This window comes from Eptatretus burgeri, chromosome 23, assembly GCF_056783735.1.
Source record: "Eptatretus burgeri isolate ZD-2024b chromosome 23, Ebu_testis_v1, whole genome shotgun sequence".
NCBI classification, from domain to species: Eukaryota; Metazoa; Chordata; class Myxini; order Myxiniformes; family Myxinidae; genus Eptatretus; species Eptatretus burgeri.
The window spans coordinates 535,756-554,619 of NC_140983.1; the positions used below are offsets into that span (position 1 = coordinate 535,756).

The window sequence follows — 18,864 nt, forward strand, 5'->3', positions numbered from 1 at the left end:
GGGGGTGGGGTGGGAAGAGGGAGGGAAGGGGTGGTGGGTGTCTGGTTGAAGGGGAAGGGGTGGGAGTCCATAGGGGAGGCAGGGAAGAGTGGAAGTCCAGAGAGGTGTGGGGTGAGTGGATGGGGGGGGAAGGAGTGTGGTCAGAGTCTGGAGGGAGGTGGGTGTGGTGGGAAGATGGAAGGAAATGGTGGTGGAGGGAATAGGGAGGGAATTGGTCAGGTGTGATTCTGGAGGAAGGGGTAAAGGTGGGAGGGGTGTAATACCGGGTACCTTGCTCCCCCCCTCCCCACTCCTTACCCCTCTATCTTTTTCTCCTCTTTACTCACTCACCTTCACTCCCCCCTCCCACCTATGTCTCCCACTTGAGAGTTCAACTCAGCCAGGTGTTGGCTTAGTGGTTCGGTTGGCTGGCTTGGGATTGTGGGGCCCTGAGTTTGATCTCCGTTCGCCATTGAATTAACACCAAGTGGGGTTGATTCAGCCTGTCATCCTTTTGAGGTTTGCAAAATGAGTTCCAGTGTACTGGTGGAGGGGCACAGCATCAGTGGCACAGCTGTGCTTCCAAGAAATGATCACGACCTGGCCAGCCAAGCTTCCACATGCAAGAACAAAAGAGCGAGAGCTGCGCAACGACTGCCTATCGACTGTGCCGTTGGGCGGTGTATAAAATTCAAACAAGTTGTCATATTTTCCACTCTCATTTAAAGTGAACATTTGAAAAAAAAAAAACTTTTCACAATTAACAAGTAAATTACGTCACAACACAAACCATTACGTTTAAAATTTCACTTTCATCAAGTGATATCACCGCCAATTGCCGACGTCACGACCGGAAATAAAAATAACGCGACGTTGGTGAAACCATCCTTGCTTAAAAAAACACCTTGATGTACACCTTAAATGTCCCGTTCAAAGTGTGCACAGATATTAACAAACGAAGAGTCGTTGTGTAGACAACGTGTACACGAACATGTATACGTGAGACAAAAACCCCAAAATGACCAACAAAATGATGGACGATACGATCGAGCTCTCAACCGGCGCCGTGTTTGAATTTCTCAACGTCTCTTACAGTTGTTCCGTTTTGTTCGGTCGTCCGTTCGTTTCTTGGCTTTTTGTCTTTTTCATATTATTATAAATAATTCACATATTATACCGGTAGTACACCGTGCGTTGTTCGCACCAACCGGATCCACGAGGAGGAACCCGGAAGTGAAACGACCGCGTGACGTCACGACCGAGCATGTTCAAAAAGACAAAACCGTTGAGTTCTTGGGAGCCGATTGATCGGACGGTTTGTTGACTCATTTCGCTTCACGTTCCGCCCCCCTGCCCCCCCCAGCCCCCCGACCCGACGAATCTTCAGCTGCGGTGGTCGAGAGACGGAGCGCGTCCTTTCCGAGACCATTTGATCGTTGTTCGGAGGGGAATTCGCGCTCAGGCTTTGAGATGGCGGAGCAGATGCTCAGGGCGGCCACGTGTGGTCGGTGCTGCTCCTTGTGTGACCTTCCACGAGCGTCCTGGGCGATGCTCGAGACCTTCTCGGAGCCCGTGTGCCGAGCCTGTGCGAACTACGAGGGCAGGGACCGGGTCGAGGTGGTGTTGAGGAGGGCGCGTGCGATGAAGAAGTTATGGTTGAGGAGGTCACCGCCAGTGGAGGACGTGGATATGAACGGAAGTTTAGAGCCCGGGGTGGAACCGTCTCTTGGCCGTTCCGGCCTGGAGGGTGAGCGTGAAGACCGTTCACCGACATCACCACCACCTCCAGGTCGTGTCTCCAACGGGTCGTCTGGGTCCCGAGACATCACCAGGTGTGTGAAGTCTGAGGAGCCGCTCGTGTCGCAGAACCAGGATCCAAACCACAGATGGAGAGTCTCGATGGCTCCACGAAGAACGCCGCCACCCAGTCCGGTCCTCACCAACCCGGTGAGTGGACCGCCCTCATGGACCGAGCCCACAATATTCGTGACGTGCTCTGGGGTGAGTAGCTGCCTGACTGCAGCCACGACCAATCTCTCACCGTCGAGTGTGGTGCCGGATTTGATGACTTGGACGCACGTGGTTCGTCGTCCCGAAGGATGTGGTCCCAAGCGATGCCACGCGGACACCCCGGCTGAAATGTCAGACGGTCCACACAGCGGCGCGTTTGATGCTGCGGGAAGGACCAGCATGGATAGCGACGAGCCCAAGATGTTGGTGGAGTCCCTGATGGACTCGCGGGTCACGCCCCACCTGGAGTCGTCCTGGCCCGTCCTGCCGCTGGTCCCGATACCGTCGGACGCTCTCTATTCGAACGTACAGGTGACCGGCAGTAGTGGAGGAGTAAGATGTCCACCGGGTTGCACCATCCGTCACGAGCGCATAGAGGAGGACACTCACTCTGCGCAGGACTTGTCCGTGACTGCACGTGAGACCAGCAAGAAGCAGCACGTGGAGGAAAAGGTGTTGTTATCCTGTCCGAGAGGGCAGGAGTGTCACCGAGACGTGTTGGTCCATGACCGTGGCGGGGAAAGAAAAGGAAAAGGAGCACAGAGGTGAGCCACGACCAACACGAATAAATGTCAGCGTGTCAATCTGCTCTCACCCAATCAACGAAACACAGGTGGCTCGGATTAATTAAACAATTGACCCGTCCCACACTCCTCCCGCCGAAGGGTTTGGTTGATTCGGTGAGAGCTGATTGGCCATTCCCTCCATTCACAGGTGAGAGATGTGGGTGGGTCTTTATTTATTGATATATTGACTGTTTTTGATGTTTGAACGTGGTACGTTCTTGGGAGCCTCGTCGTCGGTGTGCGCTCCTGTCTGCGCCGTCGCTGATCATTCGCCGATAAGCGATGAAACCGGTCCTCCCGATCGCGCATCATGCACAGCCGTGAGAAAGGAAATTTTTTTTTTTACTCCGTCTACCTGTCTGGCGGTCCAACAAAATTGAAAAAACATTCCAAACAGGAAACGTACTGTTTTTAGGGATGTCATAAAGGACACAAACAACCGGCACGAAGACCTCATGGAACGTGTTAAATGAGGTGTTGTAAAAGACGCTGCAGCAACGGCGGGAAACTTCCGGAAAAAACAAATTGTTTTTTTTCTTTTTTTTCTCCAGATTTTAAAGCTTTTATTTTATGTGAATGGGATTAAAGTGTGCGATGAATGGACGGTGGAAGGTGAAAGGTGTTTTATGAATGACCTTGTGTTTGATCGTTTTCTTGATTGCTGCTGATATTTCTGCCAAAATCTCTGGGTACTGACTCTTCAATTAACAATGCCATCTTTCCTTCTTTTGTTTGTACCGAAGTATGACATCCGGTCGCAACGCTTTGTTTTCGATGTTCACGCTCGATGGGATAATTCGGTCGTGCGTGAGCGGTACGTACTTCCACGCGGAACGGTTCACGTTTTGTGTCCCACTGATAGGCCGGATCTGGATCCACACCTGAACCAAGATTGAATCCGCGTGTTCTTGTCACCTGACCAACTCATCCACCGAGTTTTGTCATCATCCGTCCTCAACCTTTTGAAATGTCATGCGATGTATAATTTTGGATCCATCTCTTAATGCTGAAGAACCGGTTGAAAAATTAAAATAAAAAAACACGATCTCTCAACGGTGACGAATCACTGAAGAAATTCGAGTTGCCGGATCTGGATCCGGATCTTCACCGAAATCGAATCGAATCGATCGAAACCGATCCTCCATCTCATCGTACAAAGTCCTCCCTCGGCCCACCTGAGCTCCTGACCACGTATAAAGCTTTCATCCGCAGCCTGATGGAGTACTGCTCTCCTCTCTGGGCTGGTGCTCCTGCCTCTCACCTTTTTTGGCTTCACCTTGCGGAAACCAGGGCATTTAGCATCATTTTCATCTCCCACGGTGAGGCTGAGTCTTTGGGTCTCTCACTCTCTCACTGCAGGCAGGTCGGTGGTCTTTCTGTCTTCTACCGTCTCCTCCCCGGGCTTGCCCTCCCCCCCACCAGATTTCTGCAGGGCGCTCAAGGTCCTCCAGAACCTCCCTCCTGGTAAAACTACCAAAATCACGAATCACTGCTGACCTTCACTCTTTGATTCCTCTTTTATCCCGCCTTTGGAATAAACTCCCACACTTCATTCAATCCCACTGCTGTTCACCAATATCTCTTACCTTCCTCCATCAAAAACCATGATCTTTTCTACCCCCGTCAATCAATCCCAAACCCACCTCCCTCAAATTCCCTGCTTTCCTTCCTGAAAGTCCCTGTAGTGTCCATCTTGTTTACCCCATGTACCCCGCCGCATCCCTCTCCCTCACACAGATATCCTCATGTGTCTGTTCCCCACTGTTTTGTGCTTCCCTCTCCCATCCCTCTTGTCTCCTGCTCCCCTTGTTATACATTCTGTGTGTTCGCTCTCATACGAGCCTCGACATTGTGTGTAATAAATAAATAAATAAAACCATATCATAAGTATAAAATGTTTGTAAAACCAGAGGAAAGAGAAAAAAAAAATTTGAATGCAGATGAGAGATTTGTTGAGGATTTTATTATCTTCATTTGCCTTACGCTCCTTTTCATCGGTTGGTGCTTCAGTGCAGGTGATGGAGCCAGGAGATCGCAGGTGTCCACCACCCAACAAGCCGAGGACCACCCCCAAGTTGGCCGATCCGATCCGGTTCACCTGGGATCCGGACTCCAACCCGATCCGGTTCAGCGCGGAGTCGCACGCGTACCACAACAGAGTCGACAATCTGAACAGAAACCGTTCTGCCAGGAAGTCCAACACAAACGTCGGCCACGTCAAATCCGACGTGAAGCGGTGCACAAGCATTTCATCGATCTCCACCGGCAAGCTGATGAGAATCACCAGAAAATGTTCCAACTGTGTGATGAGATGGAGCAGCAAAATGAGCAAAGATCCCTGGACATCAAACAGATAATCCAGCAAGGTGATCAGCTGTGCCACAAAACCTTCCTGATTCTTCAGGATATGAACCAGATACAGCGGTGTATGAACGAGATACACAAGTGTTCCCAACAGATACAGCAGAAGCGTGTTCGGGAACGCGAGCGTACTGAAAAGAAACCCAAGAAACGTGTGCAGAGACTTCAAGAATTCCTCCACCGAGCCGACCTGGAATGCACCTGTCCCATGACCACAATCACCATCTGCTCAAACAGGTACAAAGACCAGAAAAATTAACGTCCACGTCAGCAAATGGAGCAGAGACAAGGACTACGCCTTCTCTCTCTCTCTCTCTGTGCAACCTGCAAAGCAATGACAGCGGGGTCTCGGTCTTCAATGGAGGACCCGAAAACCGAGTAACCTCTAAATCAAGAAGAAGTGTCTCATTGGGTGGAGTTGTGGTGTCTCATTGAGTGGAGTTGGGGTGTCTCATTGAGTGGAGTTGGGGTGTCTCATTTGGGTGTGTCTCATGCGTGGGAACGTGCATGGTACAAAGAGGTTTTGCAGGGGTTGGGGGGAGGGAGCGGATTTTAAAGAATCAACTGAGAGCCTCCTTGCGAGTTGGTGACCTGGATCATCTCCACCATCGCTTGTTGTGAGAGAGGGGGAAGGATGGAGAGAGAGGAGAGAAAGGTGGTGAGGGGTAGAGATATATAGAGAAAGGTTGGGGACCCTCCCAAACCTCTCCAAATCTCCAAACATCCTCAGCTGCATCTGACCGAATTTATTTTGTCGATCAACACCTGGGAAAAAGAGCGGGAAATACAGGCAGGTAAATGTAAGAGAGATTAAAGTTTGTGTAAATGACACAAACATGTCACGTCACGGGGTGTTATTGGGGGTTTTTTGGTTTTTTTTGCAAATTCCCCCCTTTTGTCCATTTTTAATAAACTTAACTGTTTGTTAACTGAGTCACCCTTCCTTTCATCCTTCAAGCCGTAGGGCGTAGACCATCCCCTCGTCGGGATTCCTTTGTGGGACAAAGCACCAACATATTGTATAATCGCACGGATAGGCCAACCCGAGCCTTTGTGCACCGGTATGCGGCGGAAGGAATGGAGGAGGGAGAGTTTGCGGAGGTCCGGGAGGACCTTGCCACGCTGGAGGAAAAAGAGGAGGTTTGAACTGACTTTGTTGAGGAAGAGGGGGAGGATGGAGACGAGTTCTGGTTGGTTAAGCTAAGTCCTGTACCTCCTCGTTGTCCATTAAACTTTACTGACATGCATTTTGGAGATTCTAACCTCATCGTTTACGTGTTGGTGTTCTGGTGAAGGAGATTGTTGTTGATATTGCTGCAGTCGTCGGGGTTTGTTTTTTTTCTGGTTGCCCGGCTCGAATCCCGGCGAACCGTGTTAAAGCACTTTCCAGCTGTCCTGGTCAAGATTACGGACCTGTCTACCACGGTACCGTGCCCATTGAGACCACCGAGTCATTTGATACACCGCGGTGATCGGTGCATACAGCCATTCTCGAACAACGACCGAGCGGAGTTGCTCGGCGTCGTCGGCATAACTGTGTTCTGGGCACGAATCACCCGAATCCAATCCGTCCTGTAACGGACGTGTATAATTGGAGTAGTGATCAGAACCACCCGCATTCACTCCGGGGCCAAGTAGTTTAAAAGTGTATTTGAGAGAAAATACATGGCGGGGGATACAATGAGAAGTCACGATGCAATCATGAAACAACGATCATTAACCCCTACCCGAATACGTGCCCACGAATCAACAAAACAACTGAAGATCCTGAGTCTGTCCAATCACTCATCAGACCCACTCAACCTCAGGATATTCCTTTCCCCACTTTGTAGATAGATCAGAGACATCGTCGGGTCAGGAAATACCGTTGACTGTGCCTCGACAGGATGCACAGCTCAGTTCCAGGTGGAGACACGGCCTCGCAGAAAACGGTTCATCCTTGAGCCGGTTGGCACGAGGGGATGTGGGCTTGGCTTGCGGTGGAGACGTGTTCGAAGGCTTCGGACGGAAGCGTGCCGTGCCACGGAGAAACCTCAAGACCCGGTTGCGAGAAGCCCGGATAAGCACTATCCGGTGGATAAATCACCTGCGGAATGGCTTCCTTTCTCGGGTTGCGGTTACGATGATCGGCATCCAAACAAGAAGAAAAGAAATCCCACTCACATTCAAACACAATGACGTGTGCAAATGAAGTCCAGCCGATTAACAATCCCTCGTGTCTCTCCGGCGGTTGCTGAAGAAGTGTCCCATGGCCTCAAGTCGCCGCGGCCCCGAAATGTCATCGGAAAAAGTGAGTAGTGGAGGCTCGCTCGCTGTAGCCGTGTCCGTTCACCAAACCGATGAAATCCACCTCTCTCAACCGTCCAGGTAACGTAGAGCAAAGGTCACCACAAAACATGGATGTGTCCAATGACCTGCGAATAATAAAATAGTTGCCAGGAAAAGCGCTCGAGCTACCCGCATGTCGTGATGACCAGCTCTCCTTTTGTGCTGACCTTTTTCACCAACATCGAATTATTTCCTCTTTGGCACACAGCCAACCTGTCCACCAAGTTTCGTCCGAATTGGTCCATAAAGTTTTGAAATATCCTCCTCACAGACAGACAGAGGGCGGTGAAAACATCCCTCCGTCCACTTTCAGTGGCAGAGGCAATAACATTTCGTGCAAAGGAACATTTCAAGTGAGTAACGAAAGCACGACAGCCGTCTTATCTTGGAGCAGACACATATGGGATCGGAATCCACAACACAAAGGTAATTTTGGCCCCCGAGTTCAAAAGGGTCTGCTCTGAGCTTTTACCATGGATACTCCGTAACTTAGTATTAAAGAAGGTCTTACGCCGATTTCACGCTTATCTGGCTCGACTGCTGTCTCCAAACCAATTCAGACTTGCATGGTTAATGCAAGATGGTGACCAAACACACACTGCAGGTGAAACCATCGACTTGCTCCACCGGCTGTTTGGAAATCATGTCATCAGCCTGGGCACACACAGCGCATGATTGAGCACCCCACACCCTGGATTCGAAGGCATTGGATTTTTAGCTCACTTCGAACGATTTTTAGCTCACAAAGTTTGTTCATGGCATTAAAATAACAAGGGGTCGAAGGGGAAGTACAGAGTGGTTTCCCTCCAAAATATTGTTGCGAATCTGGAAGCCATGAGCACAAAACATTCAGGTCCTATAGCTCAGTTATTTCGAGAGGTGAATGTGGATAGATAGCTCTCCGTCCCTTGTTTAATGGGTAATTAAATGTTCATGCGCTGCGGAGTTATTTTGATAATCAGGGTTTTCTTTTATTTTTACACCAACAACATCAACGACAACAACACCAGCATCACCCTCACCTTCACCTCGCTCTGACCGACGCCATTGCCTACGTGCGTATCAGCACGTACGTGGGCGGGGCCCACACAGGATAATCTTCCTCTGCCTGTTTGGTGAGCGGTCCGCAGCGACGGCCGTCACGCCCCCCCCCCGCTCCGGTCCAATCAACGGCCTTGGCGCCCGTTTTGGCCAATGACAGGGCGACGAGCGCATTTTGCACGCCACAATCCGTCCAGTGAGGGAAAGCAGAGAGGGAGTAGGAGAGGTTTGGTTGTCGAGACGAGCGCGAGAGGAACAAGAGAGTTTCGCTTGTCGGGATGAGCGCTGAACGGAGCTCAGGAATCTGATCGCGGCTTGCTGGCGCCGAGTTCTATCATCACCTCTCGCTGGGGCCTGGTTCTATCATCGCCTCTCGCTGAGCCTGGTTCTATCATCGCCTCTCGCTGGGGCCGTGTTCAATCATCGCCTCTCGCTGGAGCCGGGTTCTATCATTGCCTCTCGCTGGGGCCGGGTTCTATCATCGCCTCTCGCTGGCGCCTGGTTCGCTCGTGTCAGCCAAACCACACGAGGTGGACAGGTCCATGTCCTTCTGTGTATCTGGGTGTGTGTCTGTCGGTGCGCCCATCTTTAAGTCGTAAATTGCTCAGTGCCTTCGCTGTACATTATTTGCCTTGCATCTCTTATTAGTCTTGATAACTCTGCCCTTACGTGCTTCCCTCCTTCCCCACCTACTGTTAATAAATACCCTATTTGTTGAACCACTACGTGCCCGTACGTGCGTGGCCGTACGTGCAAAAAAAAATTCAAAAAAACTTTCAAACCGCGAGCCAGAGACGACAACCACACAGGCCGTTCCTTCGCTCTCGCGTGCCCGTACGTGCGTGGCTGTACGTGCAAACCCCAAAAAAACAAAAAACTTTCAAACAACCACACAGGCCGTTCCTTCGCTCTCGTAAACAACGACTGGATTGGGGCATTGTGTTTATCAATAAATGCACATAAGAAATCAAGAAATTATTAGAATACACTGAGTCATCACTATCCGGAAGTGGTGCGTGCCCGTACGGAATGTTCACATGCATTCCATGAATTATCGCTTTCATTGAAGTAACAACTGCTGTGATACTTACACACAGAGTTAATATAATTAAAATCCAAATTAAAATCAAGTTCACCTCCCTGTCTTTGCTTGCCATGACATTCGCTGCCATGACCATTGCCATTCCTCCGCCACGGTAACTAAAGCACCGATTCCCATCGCAACCGGCACGGCAAGAGACGTCATTGTCGGCCGGCCGCGCACCGACCTACGCAGCCACGCCTACGCAGCAACGTGTCTTGTCATTGGTTTGGTAAATAAATGGCCATAACTTGGGAAGCACTTGTCTGATTTATATCAAACCTTGAAAAGGCACATCCTCAGGTCCCCAGCAATATACCTGGCAAGCTTCAATTAGATCGGACCAGTGGTTGTCGAGAAACAGCAGTCAGAGACACACACACACACACACACACACACACACACACACACACACACACACACACACACACATTGCTGGAATTATAGATAGTTGTATCAGCTCGTTTTTGTGTTTTCTTCATTGGTTTAACGCGGTGCGTGTTGGGGAATTAGAAAGGCCATTGTTGCCGTAGTGGTGTGCATTTGGGACCGACGGAATATCGGTGACCATCCGCTCGGGTCACGCACGCATACGGCTCGTCCTGTACGAGTGCCATCGAGGGTGTGAATACTCGGTAGCTCGCCACGTGGTCTCTAGGTATTTTGAAGCTTGGCAAATAACCCTGTACCACGTGGTGGAATTATTGACGATTCACGGTCTGGTAAGGGACCTGTACCCTCGGAGTTTTCCGAAAGATACGATCTAAATTCCGGGTGTTCGGCAGAGTCGACCCTTCTGCTCGACCTGGCGATCGTGCTCGCAGCCGATCCCCGGCCCGCAACAATACTACAGGCCTTGATTACACTGAAAATGTATTTTTGTTTAAATACGTTAATTTTCTTCCACAACCAAGTCATAAACCATGTTAGTGACTCCGAAAAATGGAATGAGATATCAAACTCGAGTTTATATAAACCTGTGAGAGGGTAAGAAAGCATGAACCTTCCAAGAGAGGCTCCACGGAGTGAACAAAATGGCGCGATTTGATTTTGAACTCTCTCCCCGAACTGGGGTTAGCTCCTCCCTGAACTGGGGTTAGCCCCTCCCTGAACCGGGGTTAGCCCCTCCCTGAACCGGGGTGAGCTCCTCCCTGAACTGGGAAGCTCCTCCCTGAACTGGGAAGCCCCACCCTGAACTGGCAAATCCATCTTGAACTGGGAAGCCCCACCCTGAACCTGGAAGCTCCTCCCTGAACTGGGAAGCCCCACCGTGAAGTGGAAAGCTCCTCCCTGAACTGGAAAGCCCCACCCTGAACTGGGAAGCCCCACCCTGAACCTGGAAGCTCCTCCCTGAACTGGGAAGCCCCACCGTGAAGTGGAAAGCTCCTCCCTGAACTGGAAAGCCCCACCCTGAACTGGGAAGCCCCACCCTGAACCTGGAAGCTCCTCCCTGAACTGGGAAGCCCCACCGTGAAGTGGAAAGCTCCTCCCTGAACTGGAAAGCCCCACCCTGAACTGGGAAGCCCCACCCTGAACTGGGAAGCTCTTCCCTGAACTGGGAAGCCCCACCGTGAACTGGGAAGCTCCTCCCTGAACTGGGAAGCCCCCACAACTCCACTGGGAGGCGCAGAAGCTCTCGTATTGAGGCTCCTCACAGGTCTACCTGTCTCCCCTCTTGGCTAACTATTGTTTTCTGCCGAACATGGGTTGGGATGGGAAAAATCAAATGGGGTAAAAGGAGATGGTAGAGGTGGAGCGGTGGAGAGAGATATGGATTGAAGGTGGGAATCTGGGAAGAGAAGGGATGAGAGTGAGAGGGGAGAGGGAATTCCACCACTCTTGTGCACCTCGTGTGATTGAAACGCTTTTGCTTTCTTCGTTCATTGAAAGAAAGAAAAAAAATAGTTGATCCAAGAGGTCTTTGAAAAAGTACGAGCAGTGTGACATAATGCAACAAACAACAAGAGGCAACGAGGATCACACATCAAGTGTGGGTTACAACAAGCCTTACACGTCCGCGTCACCTTTCTGGGCAAAACTATCCCCGACCTCTCACGATGACCCACTGCAGGTGTACATCATACTCCTGGAATAATTTATATAAATGAATGACACTCGTCATGTTGCAATTATTTTTAATTATACAATTAATATCAGCAATAACAGTAAAAAACAATTACAATTTGAATGTTTGTGGCTGTGCCACCACAACAAGCATCTCGACGGATGCACGTTCGACGTTGTTGGCAACAACAGGTAACCTGCACCTGCGTAACTGGAGAACAGCATGAAAGCCATGCTGTTCCACTTCACGACTACCAGCAATGCCAAACACACAAGAACCACGCTACACCGTCCCATGAATACAACTTGAGACATCATGTCGCGCATTGGCTCCGTGGCATGTGCAGAACCGATCCTCATCAGATTGGATCAAGAATGGCTGCTGGATACCAGCGGTTGGTCAAGTTGAAGGAAATGACCAGAATGATTGTCACGTGATCAGATCAGCACGAGACACATTATGGGGAACACCAGCACGAGAAAGGGACATGTTATGGGGGAACACCAGCACTAGAAAGGGACACGTTATGGGGGAACACCAGCACTAGAAAGGGACACATGATGGGGACCATTTGCACTAGAAAGGGACACGTTATGAGGAACACCAGCACTCAAAAGGGACACATGAGGAACATCATAACGAGAAAGAGACTCATGGGGAACATCAGCACGAGAGAGGGACACATGATGGGCACCATGAGCACGAGAAAGGGACTCATGATGGGGAACGCCAGCACGAGAAAGAGACTCATGGCGAACATCAGCACGAGAAAGGGACACATGAGGAACATCAGAACTGGAAAGAGACTCATGGGGAACACCAGCATGAGAAAGGGACACATGGGGAACATCAGCACTCAAAAGGGACACATGGGGAACATCAGAACGAGAAAGAGACTCATGGGGAACATGAGCACGAGAAAGGGACTCATTATGAGGAACATCACCACTAGAAAGAGACTCATGGGAGACATCAGCACGAGTTAGAGACTCATGGGGAACACCAGCATTAGAAAGGGATACATTGAGGGAAACATCAGAACTAGAAAGCAACGCATGATGGGGAAGATCAGCACAAGAAATCCCATGAACGAGCGTGATGAGTGGGGTTTGGTGGCCGTTCATGTGGCGAGGTCATGGAGCTGGAGAATCCTCTCTGGAATTGTGAAAGGGAAACAGGAGAAAAAAGAAGAGGGGGAGATGAAGTCAAGGCTCTGGGTAAATGCACATCATTAATTTGTTCATGAAACGTTTAAATGTGATATTAATGGCTGACCAATCACAGGTCACTTTCAGGCATCACTGTATCAGGAAAATGTCTCATGTGGGATTTGATAGAAACCATGAGAGATTTATTGATTAAGAATGAATTGTTATGAACGAATAACACTAATACGAACCACCCATTCCTCACCCAAACTGTCATGGCCTTGATGAAGGAAACTCTTCCTTGAAGATCGATAATTATTTAAATAATTTATTTGGACTAGGTTGGTGGTGTGAAGTTTAGTCACGTGACATGAACTCACTCACTCGGGCCTTACAGGATATCGTTACCTTCGTCCTCCTCAGAACACTTGTATGGATGGCAGGAGAGGAAGCAGAGGAAGACCAGAAAGATGAACACAGGTACCATCACCACGCTCACAATGATCTTCACCTTGTTTACTTCGTCGGATGTCGCTGTCACTGAAGTCGTTTTCTTCTCTAAAAATATTTTCAGAACAGGGGAGGTGGGGAAGTGTGAGGCCAAACTCTGTGCAGAGCGTTGGTGCTGCTTAAGCAGTCCCCTTGGCTAATTGGCACAATCCTGGACGGGTCGCCACTCCGACACAGTATACCAGCAAGCTGGCACTCATTTTGCCGACCTCGGAAGGATGACGGGCAGAGTCAACCCCACCTGGTATTAATTCAACAGCTGAGCGGGATTTGAACTCAGGACCCCAGGATCCAAAGCCCGCCACCCTCACCATTAAAAGCCAACACCAGGCATCGAGATTCAGAGCGGACCCTCAAACCACAATTCAATTCGAACCACAATTCCACTCCAACCACAACACCACTGAGAGTTGTGTATTTAAATAAATGGTTCTTCATATCAAAACTGTAAAAATTGGTGAATTTTGATTGGCCGGAGGAAAACAATCAAAAGGTACAAGATACATCTCGACACCAAACACGTACTACGACGACAACAATAACTGGAGAGTTCGTGGAACACCTTGCCGGCTTAACCCACAGGGTCTTGATAAAAAGGTCGAATGGGAAGGGTCTTTTAAACTCCCGCTTTGCATTTGGCACCAAACAGACAGCGCTTGGTGCCGCCATATTTGTCTGAATGCTTCATCTCACAGTTATCTACCCTCAGGACATGAGATGGCAAAAATAGTTTTCCAAGTACCGCGGGAAGGATTTAGAATGTGTCAAGAAGGCGATTCGTGTTCGACGGAGTTCAAGGATATAATTCAAGGCGGTTTTAAACAATGTAGTCATTCGTGCCTGTTGTTTGTGTCCCTTGTGTCGTCCTGACAAACAGCAAGTTTCCTGTTTGGAATGATTTACAATTTTGCTTGACTGCTAAACACACAGACTAAAAGAATGACGTCTTGGTATGCAAGCACCTTGACTCTGCCCCCCCCCCCAAATCCCCTGATGCCACCACTCAACCATCCTACCACCCCCCCACCCCTCCCCCAACTTCCCTTCCCAAAACCATAAATACCATGAACAATGAGTGAGATCGTTTGACGATTGACAGTCGGAGGGATTTTCACTTTACACTCGTACACGGCGGTGTCATCCATCTGTAGTTCTGTGATGTTTATCGAAACATCTCCTTCATTGACGTTTCCGATGAATGACACGCGGTTCATGTACGTGCCCTTCCCGTTGAAGACGTGTCCGTCAAAAGTGTGCGTTATGACCTGTATGGGAAGGGGACGGAAATGGGATTCACAGGATAACTTGACGGCAGAGGCAATACCGGTGCTCGCAACGGATCCTCGTTTCACGAAGAGGAGGTGAGTTATCACAGGCATCCTGGAAAAAAAATTACAACTTCCTTCCTCTTTCGGTCGAACGTCAAACAAAAAATGATTCGTCAAAGACCCCTAAGAAGGTGGGAATCATTGGGACTGTTGAGGTCGAAGTAGTAGTCGTACTGTATATAGTAGCAGTGGAAGTATTAGTGGTATAAGTACAAATGTAGAAGTAGTACAAGAAGTAATATATATAGTTATATAGTTATATAGTATTGTAGTCATTGTAGTATAAAAAAAACCTTTAAAAAGTCTTTTATTCAAGTCGAGGTTAATGGTAATTTTTTTTACTCCCACTAATTAGTTTAATCGGAACAAAATGTTCTCATGACAATTATTTATTAATCTTGCCGAAATTTTCGGCAAGATTGTATCGGTCGGTAAGTTCGTTTGTTTGTTTATTTATTTATTTGTTTGTTTATTTGTTTGTTTGTCACTTTGTTTCATAAAAGTGTTTGTCGTCGCCTATTTTTCGCCTTTAAATCACTCTGTGGAGCGCAATTCTCATTGAAATCTCTTGTGGTTACACATATCATAGTATTATTGGAATACCCTTCAGCACACATAATGGTCAAGGTCAAAGGTCAAGGTCACTTTGTGGTAAATCATGGAGTTCAACGAAACCCTAATTTTGGGAGTAATTTTGATCGAATCTTCTCAAAACTTTGTCGGAATGTAGCATATGGTTTAGCGCTCAGCTGATAAGTTTTTGGTGGAGATCGGCCTTGACCTTCATGGTTAGCCCCTGAGGTCGAAATGTTTTGACCCCAAGGTCAATTTTTCAAATCTTAGGTACCATATCGAGTAATACCTCATATGAAAGCCCTTGATGAGTGCTTTCCAGATCTGTAGTTTGTCAAGGAACCAAAAATGCTTCCTGCGATAACAGAACGTTCTCTAGCATCCATATAATTATTGGTAGTTTTCAATCTTAAGATTAATCTTTAGATCATTATCAATAGACTCTTTCTTCAAGTCTCTATAGGCCGAGCGATAGACTCTCATCAATGTGTCACAAGTATTTGTTTCAGTTTGCGTTTCACATGCTTCGGTTCGGCAAGATTTTTCGTTCTATGATTTTTTTGTATCCATTGTCAAGGCTCATGGTCATGGAAGACCCAGATGGAACAGAACAAAAGGAACAGAACAAAAGGAACAGCAACCAGCAGAGTAAGAGAGAGAGAGAGAGAGAGAGAGAGAGAGAGAGAGAGAGAGAGAGAGAGAGAGAGAGAGAGAGAGAGAGAGAGGAGATAGGACACATCAACAGCAGAGTTGAAAGATAAGATAGAAGGAGACTTGGACAAATAAGAGGCTGCCGCCTGTCCTTCTGAAGGATGAGGAATGTCATGACAGAGGGAGGAGTCATCAGAAATTAGATCGAGATTTTTCGAGTCAGAGAGATCGTTGAGGAAGATCAGGAATAGGACTGGGCCCAAAACCCTGCCTTGGGGTACTCCAGCCTTGACAAGGAGAGGATACGAAAGGATTCCGTTGACAGCCTCACGATGGCTATGAGAGTGGAGGAAGTCAGTAAACTATGCGTGGAGTTGGCCTTGGATGCCGCAGGCAGAGAGTTGAGAGTTTGTTGAGCAAAGCTGGATGTGAGACTATCAAAAGCACGAAAGATGTCCAGAGAGATGGCTCTGATCTCATGTCTGACATTGAGGGCCTCCATCCATTGTTGAGTAAATATAAGCAGCATGTCCAGGGTAGAGGGGCTTGGTCTGAATCCAAATTGGTCATCTGACATGAGGTTGTTGGAGAAAAGCAAGGACTTCATATCAACTGCAGTGACGGATTCCATGACGTTGCTGATGACTGTAAGTGAGCTGATAGGTCTGTAGTTCAGGGGGATCCGTTTTTGCACCTTTTGTGTGTAGTGCAGTGATCCAAGCAGATGGAAGATGACCGAACGCAACTGTCAGGGTGAAAAGGGCAGAGAGAAGATGTGCAAGAGCAGCAGAGCATGTTTTTAAGACACATGAGCTTATGCCGTCTGGTCCAGCAGCAGAGTCAGAGTGGAGGATTGAAAGAGCCTTCTCCTCCGTATTCGGTGCAAAAGACACAGAGTCCAGGAGCTGCTGGGTCTGACGGGGAAGGATGGGGACAGAGAGTGAGGGGTTGGGGACACAAGATTTGTAATCAAACACAGAATCGAGACATTCAGCCTTCTCACGAGCGGAGTCGGCCGTGGTGCCATTTGAAGAGAGCGAAGGGGAGCGTACACCAGAGCCAGACTTAACAAGGCACCACCAGGTTTTAGAGGAGGGAGACAAGTCATTCTTGAGGTTGGACAGATGTTGTCTTCTGATTGTCCTGACCGGACACACACTTGTTGCGGACTTTGTGGGATGCACTGAGATTGCCTTCGGTCGGATTTGCCTTCCAGGAAGAGAAGGCAAGTCGTTTCAGTGCAACTGCCTCACCATAAGATTCGGTGTACCATGGGCAAGAAGGATAGGATAATTGAAGACGAGATGGGATGGATCTGTGCATGAGAGAGAGAGCAGGTTTCTGTAGAAGAATTCCCAGGCTGAGTGAGCATCAGGGGCAACAAATATGGGAGATCAGTCCTGAAGAGAGAGATGGCTGCTTGCGGTCCCTGTCGATCTGCTTAAGTAAAATGCCAGACTCTCCGGCGTTGAGGCAGCTCTCTGAGAATAGCCAGGGAGATGTTGACTTTCACAAGCACGTGATCAGTATTCAGATGAACCAATTGCAGAAGAAGAAGAAGAGCAGGAAACATTTGCAGGAAAGTTTGTCATCACCAATTTGAGGATCTGGGTTGGAGAGTTCACAGATTGAGTCAGTCCTTCGGAGTCACAGAAGTCCTTTGCTGAACTATATCATTGGAACAAAGAGATTTGGGGGCAAAAGAAAATCGATGATGGACATCGACAATAAGATCGGCAGGTAAGGCAATGCTTTGTGATGCTCACCTGATACAGCTCGTGGTCTGCGTGCAGGTAAGTTGTAAAAGGTACAAGTTTGTCACAAGCATGACCCATTGGCCGGGGACGAACGAATGAAGGGGTGTGTACGTGGTGGAGTGCAGCGAGAGTGTGGTCGGTCAATACAAATCACTCACCAGTTTCTTTGAATCGCGATTGCCGGGGATGTTTGCGTTCCACTCGACGTCGACCCTTCCGGTAGAGCCCGGCTCGCGGTGATACGAGCACTGAAGGATCGCAGAGGCGCCCACGGTGCTCTCCACCAGAATCTTATCCATCGTGAGCACGGTACTCTGGGTGAAGTCTGCAACACACCACGCTGAACCACAAACAACACGTACCTTTAACCACATTTAACCTGGACGCATAAACCCGATTCGGCGGTGTTTACACCGCCTCTGGTATGTATGGCTTGAAAAATACAACAACCCAAACAAGAGGGAGGGAATTGTTAACAAACAACCACTGAAGTGAGAAGGACCCCGAGTGTGCATGGGCTTGGATTGGATTAATTAATTAATTAAAATCATCACGTGTTCATGACACGACTATTGAATACAGGACATGTCCACAATACCCACCACCGAACCCGGAGCCGAGCGAGCTTTCCATCCTCACGCGCTCTCTGATCTCATCCAAGTGATGAGAGGTCACCTGGAAATAACTTTTGGGTGTGGGCGTGTTACAATCAGAGCTCTCAGGTAACCATATAGGGTATTTGAAACATTTATCTTCCTCCGCCTTCACCATAACCCCCCCCACTCCTCCCCACCTGTCTTCATTATCGGTGGAAAACAATCGTTTGCTGCTGACAACCTGTCGGCTCACCTGGTCAAATGTGACGGTTTCCAATTGTCTCCAAACTGGGCTGAAATCTACTCAACTTCGACATTCTGTCCATCATCATCATCATCATCATCATCATCATCATCATCATCATCATACGAGGACCTCCGTTCAAATAAAACGGTTTTTAACGTGACGAGGTTATCAAACACAGAGCGGTGGACGATGTGCGAATGATGATGTTCCTCACCGACGACGAGGAGCAAAATCCTTGGATCGCAGGTGTATAAATTGTTCTTCTTCATCCTTAAGAGCGACTGGAGGAAGAAGGTTTAAAGGATTGAAGCGTGACGGAGAAGGACGTGATGACGTAGATCTCTCGAGGGAGTGCGTCCGCCTCGGGCTCGGCAATCCCTGGTCGCCACGTGCTTGTGAGATCCTCTTCTTCTTCGCTTGAGTTTTGAGACCTTGCAATCCGTTTTAAAAACGATTTACTCTTTCTCCTGCTGATTCTTTTCCGGGGAAACTACTCCGTGCATGAGATACTCTCTGAGTTAAAGACTCCTGTTTTTTTGTTTTTTTTAAAAAACGTCTTGTCTCACCATTCGCTCCGTGATACTGCTGCGGATTCCACCGTCATGGATTGCAGCACAGGTTGG

The 18,864-nt window shown here is 48.7% G+C and overlaps 2 protein-coding genes and 1 pseudogene across 3 annotated transcripts in view; 2 read left to right on the forward strand and 1 right to left on the reverse strand.

Annotated features, from left to right (window-relative positions):
- LOC147007907 (tubulin alpha chain-like) overlaps window positions 1-18,864 on the forward strand; it is a 188,392-nt pseudogene that overhangs the window by 42,641 nt on the left and 126,887 nt on the right. The gene's annotated exons all lie outside the window — the stretch shown is intronic.
- On the forward strand, window positions 981-6,180 carry LOC147007909 (uncharacterized). Its single transcript, XM_085866192.1, has 2 exons — window positions 981-2,534; window positions 4,566-6,180. The coding sequence occupies exons 1-2, from the start codon at window positions 1,450-1,452 to the stop codon at window positions 5,173-5,175; spliced, it is 1,695 nt and encodes a 564-aa protein (XP_085722318.1). The 5' UTR covers window positions 981-1,449; the 3' UTR covers window positions 5,176-6,180.
- Window positions 12,532-18,864, reverse strand: part of LOC147007910 (coxsackievirus and adenovirus receptor homolog) — a 6,412-nt gene continuing 79 nt past the window's right edge. The window contains exons 1-5 of the mRNA XM_085866137.1: window positions 18,456-18,864; window positions 17,557-17,738; window positions 14,153-14,354; window positions 12,988-13,137; window positions 12,532-12,586 (exon numbers count right to left, since the gene is read on the reverse strand). The exon at window positions 18,456-18,864 is cut by the window's right edge and continues 79 nt beyond it. Of these exons, the coding sequence (XP_085722263.1) occupies window positions 12,552-12,586; window positions 12,988-13,137; window positions 14,153-14,354; window positions 17,557-17,738; window positions 18,456-18,510 (624 nt within the window). The 5' untranslated portion in view covers window positions 18,511-18,864 and the 3' untranslated portion in view covers window positions 12,532-12,551. The remainder of the gene's footprint in view (window positions 12,587-12,987; window positions 13,138-14,152; window positions 14,355-17,556; window positions 17,739-18,455) is intronic.

Bases quoted from the DNA above. Each gene is read 5' to 3' on its own strand.
- LOC147007909 (XM_085866192.1), top strand. From the start codon at position 1,450: ATGGCGGAGCAGATGCTCAGGGCGGCCACGTGTGGTCGGTGCTGCTCC. The intron at 2,535-4,565 runs GTGAGCCACGAC...TTGGTGCTTCAG, and splicing joins AAAGGAAAAGGAGCACAGAG to TGCAGGTGATGGAGCCAGGA.